The sequence below is a fragment of the Haliotis asinina genome, chromosome 3 (assembly GCF_037392515.1).
Source record: "Haliotis asinina isolate JCU_RB_2024 chromosome 3, JCU_Hal_asi_v2, whole genome shotgun sequence".
Classification (NCBI taxonomy): domain Eukaryota; kingdom Metazoa; phylum Mollusca; class Gastropoda; order Lepetellida; family Haliotidae; genus Haliotis; species Haliotis asinina.
Genome location: NC_090282.1, coordinates 44,614,400 through 44,637,354, shown reverse-complemented (window position 1 = coordinate 44,637,354; position 22,955 = coordinate 44,614,400). Strand labels below are relative to the sequence as shown.

General features: G+C 38.5%; 3 protein-coding genes across 3 annotated transcripts in view; 1 reads left to right on the top strand and 2 right to left on the bottom strand.

Moving 5' to 3' along the window:
* Positions 1-22,955, top strand: part of LOC137278103 (organic cation transporter protein-like) — a 512,032-nt gene that overhangs the window by 275,171 nt on the left and 213,906 nt on the right. The window lies entirely within an intron of this gene.
* LOC137278092 (ARL14 effector protein-like) lies at positions 5,067-10,045 on the bottom strand. The gene is made up of 3 exons (XM_067810194.1): positions 9,755-10,045; positions 9,053-9,174; positions 5,067-8,694 (listed from the first exon to the last, which is right to left on the bottom strand). The coding sequence occupies exons 1-3, from the start codon at positions 9,929-9,931 to the stop codon at positions 8,478-8,480; spliced, it is 516 nt and encodes a 171-aa protein (XP_067666295.1). The 5' UTR covers positions 9,932-10,045; the 3' UTR covers positions 5,067-8,477.
* On the bottom strand, positions 16,072-21,625 carry LOC137278091 (ARL14 effector protein-like). Its single transcript, XM_067810193.1, has 3 exons — positions 21,438-21,625; positions 19,983-20,113; positions 16,072-19,458 (listed from the first exon to the last, which is right to left on the bottom strand). Exons 1-3 carry the CDS (start codon positions 21,606-21,608, stop codon positions 19,242-19,244), a joined length of 519 nt encoding a protein of 172 aa, XP_067666294.1. The 5' UTR covers positions 21,609-21,625; the 3' UTR covers positions 16,072-19,241.

The window sequence follows — 22,955 nt, the reverse complement described above, 5'->3', positions numbered from 1 at the left end:
TCATGTATAGGGTAATAAACTGGACAGGTGATGGCTACTGCAGGCGGACCCCATAATACTTCGAGTAGCAAGCCATTTTTGTCGTGTAAGCCTGATTGGTTGCAAAGCTTTATGTTGTAGTGAGGGATTGCCAACCTTTTTAGCAACAACCATGTGTAAGCCCGGGCGTTTTTCATAATGGTAGTTACGCCCCTGAATACGTGAGTACATGGGGTACACACACACGCATGCGCACACACGCACGCACGCACAGGATATGGAGTAAAAACAGACATATTGCTACGGAAAATCCTCAGATAGCTCCATGAACAGGCTGCTTTAGATTACCACGTGTACATCATGGCACTGCGACGTCTTGGATCGACGTCTTGCTCACAAAACAGCAGGTCGTGAGTTTTAAAACATTCAATATTTGAACGGAATTCCATTTTCTCCCTATCTTACTTTAAGGTACAACAAAGAATACTGTGTGACGGAATGATTAACACTGTGGTCGTCTCTATGAACACTACTATATTCCGTATTGCTGTAAACCTTGTCCATGTACGCTGCCCAAAGTCCCAACAACAACATCCAGTGTTATTAAAGCGTCCCGTTTCAATATGGTCAGTGTTGCCTAAAACAACCCGTCATCTCAGCAAGACACACATTTCGACGATCAGGGACTGGTTGGTCAGCTTGGGGGTAATGTGAAACGACGTAGGCCTATCGTGTGTGTAAACATTCTCCCGACTATAAGTGAAAACATATTCTGTTTATAACACGCCCAGACCGTGTGGAATGGGTGGCTCGTCCGTGATCAGCAATGTGGACAGGTACAAGTGGCCTGGTCGCCAGTATCCATGAGAGGACACATACCCCTTGGGGCTCGGGAGCAGTGGGGTTTTATACACTGCATTCTTGGAGGTTGTTATTTTACCGAGGCGGATGATACCGACGAACGAATTGTATGTAAACACAAATCGGGACAACGTACACAGAGTATATGTCTCTGTTATCTAACTCCTGACAGTTCATTGAGGAATGTATGTGTTGAGGAGTTTTATGACTCTTAACTGTCACGGATATAGAAATATCGTGATAAAAAATTCATACCGTTATTTTAACGCTCGATGTCAGACAAATAGGGTGCAGACGATCCCTTCAAGACAGGCCTCACACAAATAAACCATAAAAATTGTACTTATGTCTAAATTGACGCTAATGGTGACAAAATTAGAACACGTAACAGCCAGTTACGATGGAATGATACACTGGCATCAAAGTATAGTTAGACGGCATCGCCAGTCACGGTGGAATGATATATGGACTTTAAAGTAAGAAGGCATCGCCAGTCACAGTGGAATGATATACTGACATCAAAGTATAGTAAGAAGACATCGCCAGTCACGGTGGAATGATATATGGAGAGTGAGATGGGTTTTACTCCGCACTCAGCAATATTCCAGCCATATGGCGGCGGTCTGTAAATAATCGAGTTTTGACCAGACAATCCAGTGATCAACAGCATGAGCAACTGGGAACCTATGACATGTGTCAACCAAGTCAGGGAGTCTGACCACCCGATCCCGTTAGTCGACTCTCTTGTTTAAAATCGACTGAAGAACTCCATGTGGAATTTTAGAGGATTCTGGTCATGAAACATAACCCCAATCCTCTAGAGGTTGCACTGGCTGTCGGTTGAAGCCAGTATTCAGTTCAAGATCTTCACTCTTGTTTTCCACGGACACGTCCATGCGATGTTAAAATTGTCAACTATTCTCTCCTCTCCCAGATTCAAGATCTTCTGTCAGTTTCCATCTCAAACACTTTGAATAGAAATCATATCGCAGATCAAATCTGCAACACCAGTCCTGTGGAACAGTCTTCTTTCTTCCATAAAAATACTTCATCTTTAAAGCATTAATTCAAGCCAGGACGAAAACCTAATTCTTAAAAGAATTCTACAGTCAATAACTGTCATATATTCCAAGTTTTTTTAATGAACTGTCACATTTTCCCTCGTGAACTCTTATCACTATTAACGCTTTGAAAATGCTCTGGGTGGACTTTGGCGCATAAGAACTATCCATTTAGAAGTAGCAGTAGCAGCAGCAGCAGCAACAGTACACTGGCTGACGTTAGTAGTGCTAGGGTGGCATTGTAGTCTATTCCTTCCAGGTTGCAGGTAAATTGTTACCAAATTTTAATTTCAGTTGTATCTTTATTTAGAAGAGTGAAGTATGACAGTTGCCATTTTATGTCCCGGAATGTGGTTTTCAAATCATATAAACAAGATGTAGAGGTGGTTGCCTGGATAATGCTAATGTGGTATATTGGCAAGATAGGAGTTAGTAGGAGACTCAGGCCTTGGACACCTGACAAACACACAAATACATAACGTTTGTTTGTAAATACAGCGCGAGACGAAATGCCACATGCAATTGTAGGGACATTTAGGAGTCGTCGCTTCCGTCATGAGGAAAGGTATTGTTATAACCCTACCGCCACATCAAAGAGGTGCATGTGATACCTTGATGCCTATACATAAGATGGCAAACTTCCTACTAAATGTAGATTGTCCTTCTAAGCGTAATGAGAAGTCATGTGAATGTAAGTCATGTATAGAAAGCAAAAGTTAATATAAGTATAGCAAATACTGACCTTGCCTCTTCCCTTGCCAGAATCAGCCATGTTATTTAAGTGCGAGTGTGTGTGCGTGCACATGCTTGTTATTGAATACATATCTATGCAATAATGCCGTTGTATGTCTATGAGTATTTAGGTTGAAATCGTGTGTACATAAAGGAATGTTGACTCGTTTAAATATTATACACACCAAAAAAGGCAACTGACACAGGAAGAATTTGAATTTTAGGGAACAAAACCAAATCCATGCTGAATCCCAACATGTCGGGAAATCGGCAAACCGGTTGAAAAAGAAATGCCGAACAAAACAAAACGTTATATACTCATGTCTGTAGCGAATCTCTAAAACGGACCCCACGTGAAATGCACGTGCATCATGAAATTGTGTATCGCCCTGTGCTGAAGCACATCAACAGTACTCCTCGTGCATAGCTTTAAGCCATCGTAGACAAGAGAATGAAATAAACAACATAAGCTCAATGACACAACGCCATTGGCCGTTTACAAGGACGGACATATCAGCATGAGGTTGCAAGGCAATTAAGCGTCTCTAGGAAGATCCTCTCAAACCTGTGGACCCGATACAGCAGTACTGGGAGTATTAATGACAGACCCAGATCAGGTCGACCTAGTGTTACTACTTCCGCCCAGGATCGCTACATCCGGTTGAGACATCTTCGTTCAAACACCACATCATACACAACAGTGTAAATCCCGGGACTGTGTCGAATCTCCCACCTCGCACTGCACTGTATTCTTATGAGAAACCAGACCTTTTACGAGAAGAGCAGTTCAAAGTCACGTCGTTCCCTTCATCATCGTTCCAAGTATAACACCCATAGATCCATTTTCACTGAGGGATCCAGGGATGATGGCCAAGTTGCCAGTGCAACAGTCATTGGATCCAAAACTGTCTCATCCAGAATCCCAGACCACAGTTCCATTTTCATCTTCAACACCAGACCCACTCGAAAAACGTCGTGTTTACACATTCATTATCCTGCCTTCAACCACTTTAAATTGTTACTTCAAGTCACCCTGTCAACCTGGACATTTAAAAACTTTACAACGATGTTTCTACTGGCCAATGTGACATCGTCTTCTGCTTGCTGCCGGGTCACATCGGCATAACAGGTAACACAAAGGCCGATCCCGCAGCTAAAGCAGCTCTTGACAAGCCCTTATCTCCACTACTCATCCGTAAAGTGTCTTCAAACATACTATAAAAAGTTATACTCATGCAAAAAAAAAGGTGGGACATCCAGGTTGGAAGAAATAAACTCCATGAACTGAAGCCCACAAGTGGTTTTACCTTCTTGGGTTGTCAATCAAGACGTGATTAAGTATTTTTACGACGATGTCGTATTGGCCACAACCATTTTATTCATGACTATCTGCTGAAAACGGAGGGTGATGGACCTCCCATGTGTATCTCCTGCAATGAGATGTTCACCATCAAGCTTATCTTGCTTGACTGTGTGGACTTACCAACTGAAAGGAACTCACATTAGATTGCGAGAAATGTAAAAGGTCTTTTCACTCGTGTGAGCGGGCACCTGATCGTACCCTTCATCAACATCAACGGTTTATCTTTGGAATATGACAATGCTCGACCTTACCTTGCACATGTTTTGACAGTACTTTCTCAAGCTAAACAATCAGGACTCAGTTGTTACTTTGGCCTACTCAATCATCTGATTTGTGCCCCATTGAACATCTATGGTATACATTGATCGACGCTTGCGTCAGTGTAATCCACCACCTTGGACACAACACACATCACTTCACAACGAGTCATAACATTCAAGACAGCATTCGGCATCCCCTTTCTTCTATGGTTCACCACTGCCATGCTGTCATCAGTGCTCACAGAGATCACACCAGGTTCTCTCATTTTACTCTGACCAAGTAGCTTCGATAGCCGTCTAAGGTCTTACCAAATACTTTCTGGATAATCACGTTTTGGAAAGTTAAAAGTGATGTTTTTACAGTGATTGAGCAATGGTGTTATGTTTGAATCAGTTATATGCACTTTAATAAAGAGTTACAACTGGCTGTGACAATGCCAAAACCATGGTCATCCAGATCTATCTATCTGTCTGTCTGTCTGTCTGTCTGTCTGTCTATCTATGACGCATTAATAAATTTATACATACATCATATTAGCACAGTCTCAGAACACTAATGAAATCAGGATGGATAGCAAACCTCTGAAAATTAAGTCCTGGGATAGAAGGTAGGTTAATTGTCATTTAACTGTCCCACGTAAAATGACTGCTTCAAGCAAACAAAAATTTCAAATTCACACATCGTATAAATGGGTTCAGAGATCAATTTCAGAGATATCAGAATAGGAGTTTCACTACATTCCTAGGGACTGTTAGACTAAGACATAGTAGTGATAACGTTGATCACAAAAATGAATAAGTAACACATTGTAAAACCAAGTGACACTTGTAATTGTATGACTGTTTTCATCTATTTCAATGCAGTTACATATGTAACAGCTTGCAAAGCTCCATAGAAAATTCCAAACTGAAATTGAACAATTCAGACAGTTCACAGGAAAATATGATATGTCTGCTACCTTTAGTACAATAAATCTACCTTCATGAAATAGACAATACAATAGACAGACAATGCACGCCTTCACAATATCAGGAACAGTGAACTGGACATAATTTTAAACATTCCCAACTTTCTCTATGTAGCATAAACACAAACTAATGTCAAACAATCAAGAACCATAACTACATTTAGATTTCTGATTTAATGGTCATTTACTTGATTAAATATAAATATTAAATATCACCAAATAACTTCACAGCATTTAATTCAGAAAATTGGCATAATTATCTGGTACAAAAACACTCATATCTATACATTTGGTCACCCTTTGCAGAACAGTCTTGTACTACATGTGTTCACAAGATATTTATCTTATTATGTCTGTTCACTACCCATGAATATTATTTGACTATTGAGCCACAGCACTGAAACATACCTGGATGAACTCAGTGGCTCAAAATGTCAACAAGTAAGCCACTTAGCACAGCCTAAGAGCAAAGGTCGAATTAACATCAACATTTACAATATAGCCCAAAATGGACATAAACGGTTAATTCTTACAAATACTAAAGCATACTTCATATCACGCTGAAAGAAAAATGGCTAACTGATGGCAATAATTTCGATTTCTTGAGAATGTTACCGCAGTGACCATGAAAATGAAATTCGAACCATTTCAACAAAGTACAGGGAACATATTGACATTGCATCACTGGAACAACCTTTTCTGAGTACAACATTTTTACAATGCAACAGTTAGAGATAGAAAACTTGTTAGTTATTGCGTTCATTACTGACTCAGTGGCATGCTATACATCCTCAGAGCTAGGTATATCAACCACTCAGACCATATGTCTACAGTTGTGACACAGTACTTCATATTACAGCTAAACAATATCTGAAAGTTTGGAAGCATTGCTCAGCTTGAAGCGTGAACTAAGTCACCTATCTGGTACACAATACTGTAGTTTTAAGTCCTTCTAGTGGCATAAATAGCTAACATAACGTACAGTCAGACCTCGTTTATCCGAACACTTTGTTCGGATAAACGAATCATTCAGGTGTCTGAATTAGGACCTAGGCAGTCGGCTACACGTGAAAACAAAACAACATTGAAGCGTAACTACATTGTACACATGTACATTCTTTATTCAACATAAAATCTTTTCCCCGGCTGTAAATGCAGATCGTTTACATTAGCAGGTGTCCTAGCCATCTTGCTCAAATGCATAACGACTGACACCCCCAGCAGTCTTCATTTATGTTTACCCAATCAACGATTCGACTCAGTATCAAGCTTCAATTGTTTCTTCTCTAATTAACCTACATGCCCGGTGATAAATACATGTCTTCAATATACGATAAATTAACTAGCTAGACACACAGAGAATTGGCAAGCGATAGACATGATAGACTTCATATTTTGATATCTCGCTGACAACAAAGGTAAAAGCAGTGATCACTGTTAACAAGTGGTAAACATCCGACATGTGGCCAATGTCAGCTTTGGTGTTCGGATATACGCGGCAAATTTGTACACATGTTGATGTTTCATTAGCAAAAATGACTGTTCAGATACGGAGACAGAACATTGGATATACGAAGTAAATTGTCACTAGAAAATTCCTTTTTTTATGTGAAGAATGTTCGGGAACCGAGGTATTCGGATATCTGAAGTTCGGATATACGAGGTCTGACTGTATTTTCTGAAGCCCATTCACAACATTCAGCACCATACAAGTAATATATGAAAATACCTTCCAGACACATGAGTGCCCTCCATCCCACTTTGAACTCAATTAGATAGCACCATGTTATCAAAACATATGTAGGTAAATATACATGCGATTTTCAGGCAAACACTGTAATGGTGACTTCTAAAACCCAAACTTGACTAACAAAAAAGCCACATGACCGATCTTATTGTTTATATAAACATTTTTCACCATGTGTTCGTCACATATGACAGATCGTTCTTTTTGGGGGGGGGCAATGTGTTTGTCTAATACTAATTTGGGGTGTTCAAATCAGACATTTCTCTGCCAAGTAAACTCTGGCAACATGTTTGTAAGCACTGAAAACTACTTCTCAATGATTATGAGGGTTGCTTCACACAAATCAGTGGTTGTTATTTAGAAGTTCTCAATAAATGGTATTGCATACGATTTTCACACATGTACATATATCTTGAGAATCTTTAGCCTGCAGATGTGCAACAAAAAGTCGGGGAAGTCGGGGAAGTTCTGTTCATTTTTTCCAGCACCCTTGGTAATATTGTTGGAGAACATCTGCTTAGGTGTGACCTAAGACTATGACATATGCTCCCAAAGAGCTGTAAAGAGATCATGCAATAGTAAATTCTCACATGAGCACAACTGAAGTAGCAAAATGCATATCCATGAGTCACCACAACCCTTTCAGCTGCAAAAGATTTTCAACATTGTACGGAAGAGGACAAAAGACATAAGGCACTTCTCAACAATGCATGAACATTCACAGTATTATGGAAAAGTTTGGACCAAACAAGTGATTCATTTATGACCTAAAGACAATGAGTTGTACTTTGTGATGCAGAGATCACCCTTCAAGATAATAAGGATGACACTGGAATGTAGCTTTGTGGAAATTGTGACCTGTGTGACCCTCAGATATACTGACAACATAAATGGCTTACAGTGTTTATAAATATATATATGAAGTCAAGTCAGGCTTGTTGTTACCTCATTGCAACAGAAAAAATAAGCTTTAAATGTCCCCTACCAGGTATGTAGCAAAGCCATATCTTTCCTGTAAATCAAGTAGGTTGCAAAGTTGTATATTTTGATTGTTTATATTTAGACTGCCCATCTTTCATTTTCAAACTCATGTGTTAGCATGTCCTTTTTTCATAATGGATGCTACGCCATGCCTACAACAATAAACATGCATTTTTCTTGGATAATTATAAATGAATGATTATAGTTTAATGTTATATTTAGCAATAGCTCAGCACTATATGACTGCTTGATATAAACTGATGATTAAACTCAAGTGTCCAGCATGATGAACACTTTAATCACTAGGCTACCCATCATTCACCTCAGGCTTGAAAACAAATATAGTACTCCTTACCTACAGAAATAATTCACTTGGGATAGACAGAGTAAGCATTTCAAACTAATCCGGAGAAAAATTTAAGACTGGTGGTAAATGGAATTAAGCTCAAGGGGAGACAACTAGTCCTCATCAACTTCACAAGTTTAAGACTAACTATCTAACTGCTCAAGCAGATGTTTCTGAAGTTATGTTGGCCATTTAAACAAAATATTTGTGCCTTCTACATTGATGTGTTCATACGTCCATTTTCTGTTACAACGACAGTCAGTTCCACATTTCTCTGATCCACACTTTGGGCATGGGAAATGACACCCAGGGCAGTGGACGTCCAAGCAGTCACACAAATCCTTGTTGTTTTCTAGTAAAATCCCAGCTTCATCATACAGCTGGTTTTTCCTCACACTGAAACAGGCATTCAACATTAAATAGAATGTTAAACATTTTTAATAAAACAGGCAAATAAAACTACTACCTCAACAAAGCATACTGTGTTGCTTTAACTAATTCGCACAACTGGTCTATTTTAACCTTGAAATATCTATGGGTTACCTCAGCTCTGCATTTGGAATATAACGTCAATGTCAAGGACATGAGTAAACATGCTGTTCTGACATTCATGATTGTCAAAAAGGATCACTTTATCCAACAATTAAATTTTAAATAGAAACTTTTCATCATTATTACTTTTTCAAATTTAGAAAAAAAAATTAAAAATTAACAAGTTCTTTTTTGTAGATAGAATAGTTTCTAAACCAGTTACTTTTCTCTGTAGAATTTCCTGTTCATCTTCCTCATCTCTCTCCCACTACTTTCAGGGTGAAAGTCTTCCATGAACTTTCCTGGGTTTTCAAATGATAGTTTCTTCAATTCACATTCAACACTCTGAAAGAAAATAATGTTTTTATAATATCCTGACTCTGAGACTAATAAGTGATAAATTTAGTGCATGTTAAGCTTATGATCACTTTTGCACATGATCTTTTTTACAAATTGGCCCAAACATAATCAGATGGATAAACTACACAGCTGCTGTGCATGTTAAAGAGCAGACTATGCTAAAGATGTTTGAACCATTGAAGTTGAAAGGGTTTATCAACAAAGGTTGGCAAATGACAGATAAAGATGTTTATTTTTTTCGTTCAAGCTGAACTCAGCCATATTCCAGCTTTATGATGGTGAATAAAGATGTCATAGGGTGACAGCAACTGAGCTCATACATATCAGTCCACACACTTTAAGGACAGCAAGCTATAATCAACGCACAAATCAACACACAAACAAAACAAGAACAACTGGTGTCAATTAAGTGTTTAGGATATAAAGGATAAATTTAACGTTAAGTAAATGACATTTTAATATGTCAGTCACAATCGAGGCTAATAGAGTATGAGTGTAAGACAAGCAAGATGACAACACATTATTCTATGCCACATATATTTTAACATAGAACGTGTGAAATTACTTTTACTCCCGCGATTTCTAGACGGGAGGACCTTCTTGGTTCAATACGAGAAGAGTTGTTTCCCTTCTTTTCATTTGTTGTCTGCAAGCCTTGTTTGCCGTTTATGGATGCATTTTCCTGTACACGAGACAAATGTTCATTTGATGGCTTCATTTTGTTGGCCATCATTGATTCCATGTTCTTGTGTGTACTTGTTTAACTTTTTCTCTCACAAACACCATTCTATCAATAACAGTGTTTCACGGACCATCTCAAACCCTCTCATAGATGGCGCCACACTCAACCAAATGTGTAAAAACATGGAATGAGAAAATCATGGAAACATAAACAAAAAATGTACATACAAATATCGTCTTTTTTATAAGAAAAATTACTTCTGGGTAGTGATAAAGTACAGAGAAACATGTGAATACAGCAAAGTCTCTGACACAGTCAAGGTCATCGAATAGTTAAGATAAGAACAGTTAAAAAATTCGACAAGCCTTGGAGTTGTTATCAATGCTGATACCCTACAATGCATCAAAGTACTGCTATTTAACACTCTTTCAAAGTGGATAGTGCTCCCCTATTATGAAAAGATTACTACGGTCCTGGATATATTCAATCTAAAACACTCGGGTGAGAAAACCTTGCAGAGAAACGGGTCACAACAGCGGAACTAATTCTCCAGAACAAAATTAGTTCTACCACTATCTGGACGATGTTTGCATCGTGTGCGTGGGTGGAATTATACAGGTGTACGGTTTTCAATCCAAATCTGTGAGACATGCAAAACAGTTAAAAGTCCCTTCTATCAACTGCTGTCTGTGCATGGATATCTAAAAGCCGGTCAGTTGGTGAAGACGATGTCTGTCTGCCACTCCATGCCCAGTTCCCCCATGATGGAAAACTCACAAGACACTTGCGAAGAAATCAGCATCTGCTGACAAAACTGATATCTCTGCGACTTGGCGGATGCACAAAGAGGGACAGCTCTTGAACAGCTCTATGAACAAAATCTGTGTAATTAATGGACGAACGCGTAAATTATGAACGAATGTGTGTAAGTTGTGAACGAATGCAAACTTGTGTAAATGTGTAACGAATGTGTAAATTATGAATGAATGTGTGTAAATGTTGAACTAATGTGAGATTGTGTGAATCATGAACGGATATGTAAATCATGTGAACACCTTATATAATGTGGCACGTGCAGACACATGCAAAATGTCATTCTTATCATTTAGGCATTTGGTTGTCTCTTGGGGAATATTGTATCGTAATTTGTGTGTGCGTGTGCACCCGACTTTTTGTCGTAGAAGTTTATTAAATGCTCATGAGTAAATGATCGGTTCGTCCAGCGTACATTTCGTCCAAAGACCATCAGTCAGCGAGACGAGTGGCTGAGAGGAGATTGAGAAAGTCATGTCTGGAAGTACACCGTCAGATGCACTGTAAAGCCAGAAACAGGATCAGCATTGTTATCAAACAAGCTAAACAGAAGGACACCCAGAAAACACTGCCTAGTCGAACCCACCAATAACCTTCTGGAGAATATGGAGGCTCCACAACTCTGCAGCCTTCTGCATTACCCAGATTATCAGAAGGGCTGTGCTCCCGGCGGAGAACCCGAACACTTTCCTGATCTGCGCCAAGAGATCAGGAGGTACGAAACCAAGGGCACCGAGAACAAAGGGGAGCCTGGCAACTATGTACTTGGGATGAAAGCGAGACATTTCAAAGGTGAGATCCGCATATTTATCATGCTTTTCCTGAATCTTGCCAATCACATTGCTGTCAAATAGGACAGAAAATTCAATGATATAAAGAATTTCATTGGTTTTATCAAACAGGACAAGATCAGGTGTGTTGGCAGGAATTCGTCTCAGGCTGTATATTGGCCTATTTCCAGAGATGTTTGAAAGCATCATTTTCCAGGACGCCCAGGACATATTCAGGGTCGTACCATGGATGGACCTCGGGGTCAAAGTCACAGGCATGGCGGAGACGAAAGTAAAAGCAGCGAGCCATGCCATCATGTCTTTTAAGATATGCTGTTTGTGCCAAGGAAGGGCATCCACTGACAAGGTGTTGGACAGTCTCTGTGAATTCATTGCATAGTCGGCATTTCATATTCACATTTTGGTTAAGAATCACATTCTGGCGATTGCGAGTGGGAAGTGACTGGTCCTGAGCAGCAAAAAAGAAGCCCTCAGTTTTACATTTGAGACCAGCCGACTTCATCCAGGCGAAGGAGTCAGTTGGATTGATGTTCTGTTCCACACACTGCATGTACACACGATGCAATTGCTTCTCAGACAGCTTCTCCACAAAGGACCGACTGTGGGCTGACTTGGTAAAGGACTTCATCTGATTCACTTCCAATCGCTGTACCGTCCAGCAGTATATCGCCATCAACAAAATCAACCTCAGATTTCAGATTGTGTCCAATAACCTTAGCACGCTTAAAATAACTGTGGAATTTCTTGCTTTCATCGCAAGTCTTCACATGCATCACCAGAGGGTCATCCGATAAATAAATATGTGCAGAAGTACACAATAAAATTCTATCATGAAGAGCTTCCACATTAATCAAACCCCGACCTCCTGAACTGATTGCCATATATAAACGATTAAGACAGGAACGAGGGTGGTGTGCTCTGTTATCAGACATGATCCTTCTGGTCAGGCGGTGAAGACTGGATGTCTTGTTTTGTCCAATCAACTACTCCAAATGACTGGCACAGCAAAGGTATTGGTGGCTTTGATCTTGTTTCGAGCATTTAGCTCTGAACTCCAGATTTTCTCTAAACGAGATTTATACTAGGCCCGGAGTTTATCTTGAATCTGGGCATTCTGGAGCTTGTCTCAAACTTGCATTCTAAGATAGATGTAGGCCTGATCTTCCACAAGAGGCTCAATAACTCCTCCTCCTTGTAATTTGACCAATCCATCATTAGTTACCTTGCCACGTTTCAAATGAAGAGTATTACATTTGTCGAGTCTAAATGTCATGCCAATATCATTAGAAAAGGACTCGACAAGGAGAACCTGTTGTTTCAAATTGGTCTCCCCTTTGGCAAGGACGTCATCCATGTAGAGGAGATGAGTAAGAGGTGTTGGAGATCTGTGCTGAGGAGGTCCGGGATGGTAGCCCTCCTCCCGATTGAGCAGAAAACTCAAAGGATTTAGAGACAAACAAAAAAGCAAAGGACTGAAGGAGTCCCCTTGAAATATTTCCCTTCTGATTGGAATAGATTCCGAAGTCAGCACCAGCCCTTGCGAGTACATCTCAAGTTGAGTCGACCAGCAACTCATTAAAGACTTGAGTAAATCAAGTAGTCGCTCAGGGAGGTCAATACACTGAAGAGACTTCAGAATCCATTCGTGAGGGACAGAGTCATATGCCTTTTTGCAGTCAATCCAGCACATGGAGAGGTTGCGGTGATACGTTTTAGCATCCTCCAAAATCACTTTCTATACAAGAAATTGAAAATCCTTGCATCCCTAACATCCCTTTCTCGCCCCCTTCTGCTAGTACATTTTCTTTTGTTGTCTTGTACTGTAATTTCAATTTTCTCTAAATTGCTTTTGTCGTTTTGACATGGGACGGATGATCTTAACTTAAGGCATAGCTCTACCCAGGAAATATTTCTTCTAGTTTCAGTAAGTTTTACAAGAAAACGGGTTTTCTTTTGTCTTTTATTCCTCCAAGGTTCGAGCGGCAATAGACACAGCAATTTACTTCATGTAACGAACAGTCTGTAGAAAGGTTCAGAGAGATGATTTCTTTAAGTAAATCGATTTCATTTTTGGGAAAAGACACGTTTAGCTGTTTAATTGGCCTCCGTTTCTCTAAAGGTAAATTATTATTATTGTTGTTGTTGTTGATTGCTTGTGTGTTTTAAGCTCACAAAAAGTTGCATTTACCTTAGAGTATAAATGGCGTCATGAACGTAAAGCTTGTATATGACTATCACATTTTAGGAGTTTCTTTGTAGTATATATTACAGCAAGTATTTTGTTTTTTGTTGTTTTTTTGTGGAAAGAAAGGAAAGCAATACGAGTAACTACGTATGTGTGTATAAACGATTAATGCCCAACAGACGACTCCTGGAGAGTTCCTCAACCACCCCACACCCCTTTTTGTGTTTAGGCGTTTATGCAACTAAAATGTATGTAAACGACGTTGATGACAATATGGTAAATTACACGTAATACACCTCATTTAAGTTTTCATTTTTTTTCATTTTTGGAGGATTTTTAAATGAAATCAAGGATACACACGTTTAAAGAGTTTGTAAAGCATGTTATCATCTGTTGGAAGTACTTGTGAGCTTATACGTTTTAAACATCAGGACGGCAGAGGTTATGACACACGACGTCAGAATCCCCAGAACGAGCTGTACCGACGACATGTCCCCGACTGTCCTTCAAAACTGCAGGGACAAGTCAATACACGTGATATATCAATGAAGCAGTATGACATGTCTACTACATATTACCGGTGGTCAGATAGTAGTTATCGCCGTATCTACATATATTTAGATTATAACGCCTGTTAACGATAACTTCAATGTTTAGAATTGTTTAATCGACATTCCAGAAGTTGGAAACTCAACAAAGCAGATTAGAAGATTATCTAAATTCATGTTTTTAGCATAAAGGAATGTCTCGTGTCAGTGTTTTCAACGTGATAAGAACCTACACCGAATTGTTGCTCTTTACAATATAAAGGTCATGAAGTTGTCTTCGAAGTTGTAATCTTCGTTAAGTTCTGTTCTAATTGTTTTACAATGTTATTTGCTTCTTCTCTTTACACGAATGGTCAGGATTATCGCTTTCCAGAGCGCTCGTAATCAACAGATTAAACGATCGTAAGTAGGTCATACTATAGTATCCAGCTACCCATAGTTAGTTTTAGAACAAGCCCATACAAAGGATATTCTTCAGCAGAAGCGAATCCCCACGGACTACTCTTTTGAAAAACATGTTTCTTCTTACAGACAGAAGACACCGTGTTGTAGCGTTACGATTGAAACTGCAAACAGGTTTGGTGATGACAGCGTACTGATATTGTCTGAAATCTCCTAGAGCGCAGGAACACACTTGTTACACGTCCCACGGGGCAGTTTAACGAGACTACGTTAAACATATCCAATTATCCAGTCACACGTCTTTCCCATTATGTAATATACGGGTTTGTCATTTTTAACAGAAAATCTAACTGACTGACAATGTGAACAACATCCAAGTACTGAAATGACCCTCAAGGTCTCCGGATCTACACCTCATCGTATACAGATGACATGCTCTTGATCAACGTCTGCAACAGCCACAGAACCTGGAACACTTAGCACAAGGAAGAGAAGGTGAAGCTTTCCCACGCCACAATTCCTTGACAGACTGGTTCCATGGTGATTCCATACCAGGTAGTAATGGACTCTAACGGGTCCACACAAGACACTGAGATGAAATTCACCATGAAATTCAGTTGTTCACTGTGGGTCATCATGACGTGTGTTTGTTGTTTAAAGCCACGCTCCAGTGATCAGCATCATGTAAATCATTTATTGGGATACGACGCCATGTGTCAGCGGCATGACCACCCAATCTTCTTAGTCACCTCTTAGGACAAACATGGTTGCTGAAGCCCAGTTCTTAACTGGAACTTCGTATGTGTGTTATGGTGAACTTTATGTGTGTTATGGTGAACTTCACATGTGTTATGGTGAACTTCACGTGTTATGGTGAACTTTATGTGTGTTATGGTGAACTTTACATGTGTTATGGTGAACTTCACATGTGTGTTATGGTGAACTTCACATGTGTTAAGGTGAACTTCACACGTGTGTTATGGTGAACTTCAAGCGTGTTATGGTGAACTTCACATGTGTTATGGTGAACTTCACATGTGTGTTAAGGTAAACTTCACACGTGTGTTATGGTGAACTTCAAGTGTGTTATGGTGAACTTCACATGTGTTATGGTGAACTTCACATGTGTGTTATGGTGAACTTCACATGTGTTATGGTGAACTTTATATGTGTGTTATGGTGAATCTCAATCAGTTACTATGACTATGTACAGTTTGATTACAATCTCTGCTGGTTATTTACATAATACATAAAGTAAACATCTTAAAAATTACTTCTGTGTATCAGTATATACTAACAATTGTACGGTTTTGCAAAGTTTACAATAATGTGATGCACAATGTTGAAACAGTCTCTCTCAATCAATGACATTCCAAATCCCACACCTCTACAGTTGGGAGTTCCAAATACCAGTGAGGTTGTCATTTCAGATTCCTGTACCAATATAAACTCAACACTACATCCATTCACACATTTTATTACAACTTTCTTATTAAGTAGAGTAGTAGTTATGTAAAATTACTACACCTCCCATTTACCTAACTACAAACACCAATGCCTTCATTCATGTAGAGATGCAACACAACCAACAACTGCATCGACTTTGGAGTATTATTAAATCCCTCAAACACATCAATATTCAGTGTTTGGACTAGGTTCAGCTGAAAAAAATAAAAACCATAGCATATCAGACAATGCCAGTTAAAAGTTAAAAATAAAAACCATAGCATATCAGACAATGCCAGTTAAAAGTTTTGTGTAGGAAGTGGGCCTGTTCGCAAAATGAAAAACCTTGTAGACTATCTCAGATACTTTCACAATATGGTCCTATATCACAACATGTCAAAAAACAAAAAATGAGAAACTACATACTCACTAAACTAACTGAAACACCTAAGGACATGTGTTGAACCGTTCTTGAAGTCGTGTGGACCATGCTGACAGACAGGGACAGATACAGCATCATATTTATACCTTTCAAGGTGGATTTAGAAACTACTCATGTCTGGCTGCTTGGGAACGCAGTTTTTCAAATTACAAGTTACATTTAATTTCTAATTTAAATATGGAATTGCATGTGCATGATTACTATTATCTGTGGTTTAAAAATAAACGCATAGAAGTTCTTCAGCAACTGAGCATCCATGATGAGTGTCAGTTGTAACAATGACCATCCATTCACATCCCCACCACGCCCCCCAGTGAGTGAAGTCAAGGAAGTAAAGATTTAGATATTACAGCAACAAAATTATGCAACCTTAGTTTTCTCTGAGATATGACTTCCAGCAGTGAAAATCAACAAATATTTGACATCAGTACTAACAAGTCATGATCAATGACTACAGTGTTCATGAATATCATCTGACCCTGTGACAAATCTAGCAGATTCACCGACAGTCTGGTGGACGTCTATAACCCGCCAGCCCCAGTGTATGACTGTATATTTGACAATGACTTTGCCTGAAGTCATTACATAGGACACGTAACACTTGTTTGCTTTTTATAAATTTGATGTTTGTTAATAATTTTAATGACAATTATAAGAAATGTTAAATATGAAAAGTATGTTTAATTTTTTTTCGATGTGTCAAGTGAATTTACAGTGGGTCAGACATCTGCAACTTATAGGACCCAATGTCCAGTTACTTTGAAACACCATTTGTGAATACTGTAGCCATATATTCCGTTAGTAGCAAATGTATTACAAAACCAATTCATGAATACTGCTTTAAATTGCATAGCCAGTGTGAACATGCTTAGTTTTATGTCACTTTTAGCAATGTTCCAGCAATATCACAGCATGGGACATCAGAATTGGGCATCCCACACATGTACACATAACCCCGGTCTTCAACGTGATCAGCAAACACTTCATCCACTAGGCACCCCAACCAGGGGATAACCAAGGATAACAATATGTGGATGAACAACTTCTATACTATACTGGGAATGACTGAAATAAACAAGTTGTTCATCCTTGTACTGTTATCCTTCCCTAGAGACCCAACTTCTAAATGCCCCTAAAAGTTTGCAGGTACATAGTTTTGTCAAATGTACTTGTCCACCTAGCCAAAGAGACATTTCTATTGATAATAACAGAATAAAATATAAAATACACAAAAATTTTAGATTTCCAATAAACCTCAATATAAACCTTGTCATGAATGCTAAATCAACAAGAATTCCATAAAAAGAAAACCCATGTTACATACCATGAGTTAAAAATGAAAGTTGAAAACATTGTCTCTTTGCCTTTCATCTAGATTATGTACATAAACTGACATCAACTGACATCAATAACAACATACTAGTACTAGTAACATCAACAACCCAGGGCAAGATACAGGTTTCATTTTGATTTAATTCTACCCAGGGAGGGTAACCATGAGGAAACAAACATGGCAGTAACATACTCACAGCAATGTGCTGGCTTGGAAGTCAGTCATGGGGTGGATGGACACAAGGAAGGGGTGATTTAAAAAAAAATTCGTTTTCAGGGGATGTGTAGGCAATTTGGCAATCTTTCAAGATTATTAAACTGCTTGGCCACAATAACTTAATCACTAATAGCTGTGCAAGTATTCACCCTTCATCATATACATATAAAGAATATGTTCAATTATTTTATATCAAACTGAAATTAACTGTCATATTTAGAGATCAGATAAAATCACAGTTGTTGAAAAGCTATGTATTTTCAGATACATCCAAGTTTAGTGAGCCTGGTTTATTGTACATCTCAATTCAAGAGATGCTAACCTACTTGCACCAGGTGCAACCTAAGATAAAAAACATAGCTGCACCAGACAAATTCCAGATGCACTTCTTTTATTGCAATGTGCAATGAAAGAAATATGCTTTTGAATTATTTAGATATTTATTCAAAAGTTCACCCACTCAGAACCTGACTTACACCTGGTGCAAGTTAGACTAATAACTGGGTTGCATTTTTTTTATAATGAGTTGCACCAATGCAAGTAACAAAGCTCTAAATTGAGCCCTGTATTGTGAAACTTGAGGATCTCCTCAACACAAATTCACTCCATATCATTAATATTGTAGAATATTTCCATGGCAGACACATCCTTGTTTCTATTAACATGCTCAAGACGCTGACATGTTGGTAGGAAATGTTAACAACACTGTATTATTATGTGTTCACTCAAAAATGTGATATTTATGGTTGATATTGATGTGAGGGTCCATATTGCCAGAACAAAGTGGTGAGCATTTTTTCCATGTAACATGTGCAAAGACTTCAGAGGGTATGAAAACTTTGCATGGTGAATTGACTTTTTATGATTTCCAAAGATGTACCGCATAATGTCCATACAATGTTTCTATGCAATTTCGAATGTTTTAAGTAAACATAATCTCTTCCCCATTTCACTTCACCAGTTTCAAACTGACAAAATGCATAAACAGAAGTATCAATGACATAACATTTGACATGAACTTCTTATGAAAATGGTGGAAAGCTCGTAAGACTCTTTTGGCTTTCTCTTGTAGCAACAGCACATATACAGAAAAAGTTTCTCGCTTGTCACAACTTCAGTATGGAGTTGAAGCATTCACAGACAAAGAATCCCCATGAGAATGATCTGGTGAACATTTATGATAAAAGATTTGAATCATGTTGGCCACTTGATGACGATGTCTGTGCCCTCTACCTCCACACTCTCATAGACCCATTTACGATTACATCGACACTCAGATCCACATTTCTCAGATCCGCACTTGGAACAGGGAAAATGACAACCTGGACAGTCAACTTCTAGACAGTCACACAGATCCTTGCTGTTCTCAAACAAGCGGCCTGTCTCATCGTACAACTGGTTCTTCCGAACACTGAAATAAGAACAATTACAGATAACGTGGTTGTGTTCTTCTTGGACAAAGAATTACTCTTTTGACATGACTGAGAAAAGATTTTGGAATTTTTAAATTTTGTTGCGGGGTCAGGATCCCATTACAAGCAAGATATAATATGCGTGATGACAAGAATCACATGACTAAGGCAAATATCATACCCTGTTCTAAAGCACATTTCATTTTCTTAAATATTCATTCAAAATACATTCTCTTCCAAGCAAGTAAGACATCCATTGCATAAGTAACATATATCTACGGTCACTATTGATTTTGGATCTGAGAATGCATGCATTAGAATGAGGATTTTTATGGATATCAACTTCTTTATGAGAGAACACAACGTTTCGGAGTTAATGCTTACTCCTTCATCAGGAGTAAGCATTAACTCCGAAACGTTGTGTTCTCTCATAAAGAAGTTGATATCCATAAAAATCCTCATTCTTATGTATTTTCACTTCTAAATGACATTCAAAGACTTAATGCATGCATTGTTGTAGCACCTTTCTCTGTAAATCCGACGGTTCATCTTCCTCATTTCCCGTCCACTTCTTTCTGGGTCAAAGTCTTCCATGAATTTACCATGACCTCCTGATGGACCATATGACAACATCTTCAGTTCTTTGCTGACACCCTAGACAAAATTCAAAGATGTGTGACATGAACATGCTACAGGGAACAGATGCCATCTTTACCCTTGGGGCCACATTACTAATAGTGGTTGCAACAGAAATGACTACACCCTACTATACTCTTAGGTAAGTACGACAAATTGAGTTGGATTGAGATGCAGATGCTAGGTTTGGGTCAAACGAACTTGGAGAAACCTGCTTTCAGTCCTAACTGGCCTTCCCAAGTGCATTCATATAAGCCATAACAGTACTTAATTCACATTCAACATGTTCAGGTTATTGATACCATAATATAAACATGTTAAATGTTTGTGTCAATAAACTAAAGGTGGTCAGGATTGTGCATGTTACCATCTTGATTAAACTAAAGATGAATAAAGCTTACAACCTTATTTAGTGATTAACAGAAAGTGCAAATGAATCATTTGAAGGACAGAGCTCAAACGTAAACAAAGATGGGGTGTGCAAAGCAATGCAGTATTCAAGTACATTCCACGAAAAAATTACAGTTCATGATGAAATTAAGCCATAGGTGAGGTGAAATGGGATTTAACGTCATACTTAAAAATATTTTGCTCATTCTATGATATGCATATGTGTGGTTGCTTGTACTAGTGCTCTAGCGTACTGAGATACCATCCCACAGCTAAGCATGAATACAACACTCCCACACATTATATTGTCTCCGAGCTGACCAGTCCTCCTTGTACCCATTAATGCCAAGCTGTTAGCAGTGACCAACAAGAACCAATATTTGAATATTTTAATGGAGACAGGGATCGAAACCGCAACCTTCCAGGCTCCAGGCTGACACTATAACCACTACACCAAATCATGTAAAGAAGTATGTTATGAAGGCTCACAGTAAAATATGGATGCAGATGGCCTACAAAACACTTTTTGAAAAGATATTTCTTATTCTAAAATCCAGATCTGAATTTCCCACTGTATCAGTCAAGTGGCCAGAGGTGTGTTTCCATGGAAACAAGCCTGTGAGACAGTGTAAGTAGGTTAAAAGTTTCAGTCATGGTTTCATATTTTAAACAGGCTGTAAAAAATAGATCCCTCCCCACTCCCCTTACTGCATGCAGTGCATGGTTAAGGTACATGAAACTGACACTAACATCATCATGTTAAAGATTATATTTTCCGAAAATAAGTAAAAATTTGAAACTTCTTACATTCTGACTGAATTGGTCGCGTGGACAGATAACATGTACACTGCTGGGGAGTAGCCGATTCGACTCGGATACCAATGAGCGTTTTTTGTTGTGTTTTTTTTTAATTTTGTTCTGAATGTTTGCATCCCGATGTAAGAAAACTCACGTCTTCATCTTCGTTTTTATCGCGGTCAGCTGAATCATCATTTCTTCTGCTGCTGTTACTATTGTCACTACTGTTGCTTATCTCTGAGTGAAATTGTCTGCTGTCGGTGCTGTTTCGTTTACTCTCTGTTTTTGGACTGTTAACCGTTCTTAGCCTGGTTCTACCTTCCATTGTAAAATTAACCGGAAGTATACAAATTATTAGGTTTATTTAAAACGTGTAGCCGTTTGTAACCCGAAACGAAATATATATTACGGAACTTAAAAACAATTCTCGTTAAAAAATAAGCACGGGAAAAAAGCTCCGGAAAATAGTTCCAGCGGAATACAACACATTTAATCATCAATTTTGATTTCAAAGATTTTAGAGAAACTTTGATTACTCACACACAGGGTTTATTAAATAGATAAATTGATATTTTCTCTTGTTAGTGACACTTATAAAAATATGAAGTAGTCACATACAAAGAGTGATTAAAAGGACGTATATATATAGAGAGGTCTTATTCTTTTAAGTGACAATTAGAAGCATGAAGCAGTTACAATACATGGCGTGGCAGTGAACATGAGAATGAGAAAGGCTCAACAGACATTCCAGACCATTGCTGTGTGTCGTGGCGAGGCAGTAAACATTAGAATGAGTACGAGACATAAATGTTCATCAATATATTCTGTAGTCGGAATAAATCTGAAAACCTCTGTAATGTATACAGGATCTGTCTATTTTAATTTGCCATTCATACTCACTACATGAAAGTAAACAAACGTTAAGAAAAAGTATATAAAACAAACAAACAAACAAAATTACTTCATATTTTGTTTGTCCAAAATTTCTTTTTTAAAATAGGACTTTTTACGGAGCATTTTTATCCCAGGGCAAAGTTAGGACTTTTTTCCAGTACGAGAACTTTTTTCCGCACACCGTAAACATAGCTTTGTTGCGCGTTTTCTAAATATCGAAAATTTTAAACAAAAAGAACACACTGTTAATAAGAAAGTCACTTTGGATGTATCGACGCGATTTTGCTGAAATATTGCTTAAAAAAAAACTAAACTCACTCATATAAATATAGATATTTCGATGCGAGACACCAGAAATAGTTTACTGACCCTTGTGGAGATTTTATTGTCCATTCCTAGATGTAACTGAATGCCGCAATATGACCATAACCTATAAAATATATTTGTTTGCATTTACAAACGTTCTAAGTTTTACAATTTTCTGATGCACACTCCTTCTTTTACAAGCAATAGATTTACTTTAAGGACATTATAATATTTGTTCACATGTCCAAGAGTATCAGCTAGTCTGCATGGGTGTTATGACATCTTATCCCATCCCAGATGGTCCTTGGATTAGTCCATTTATTGCAGAAGATCCGATTATCTGTATGAAAAGTGGCTCACGATACGAGGGCATCCTCATGTAACACTGGACCCGCGAAGACCCGGGGTAGAATAGGCCTTCAGCAACCCGTGCTTGTCACAAAAGGCGACTATGCTTGTCGTAAGAGGCGAC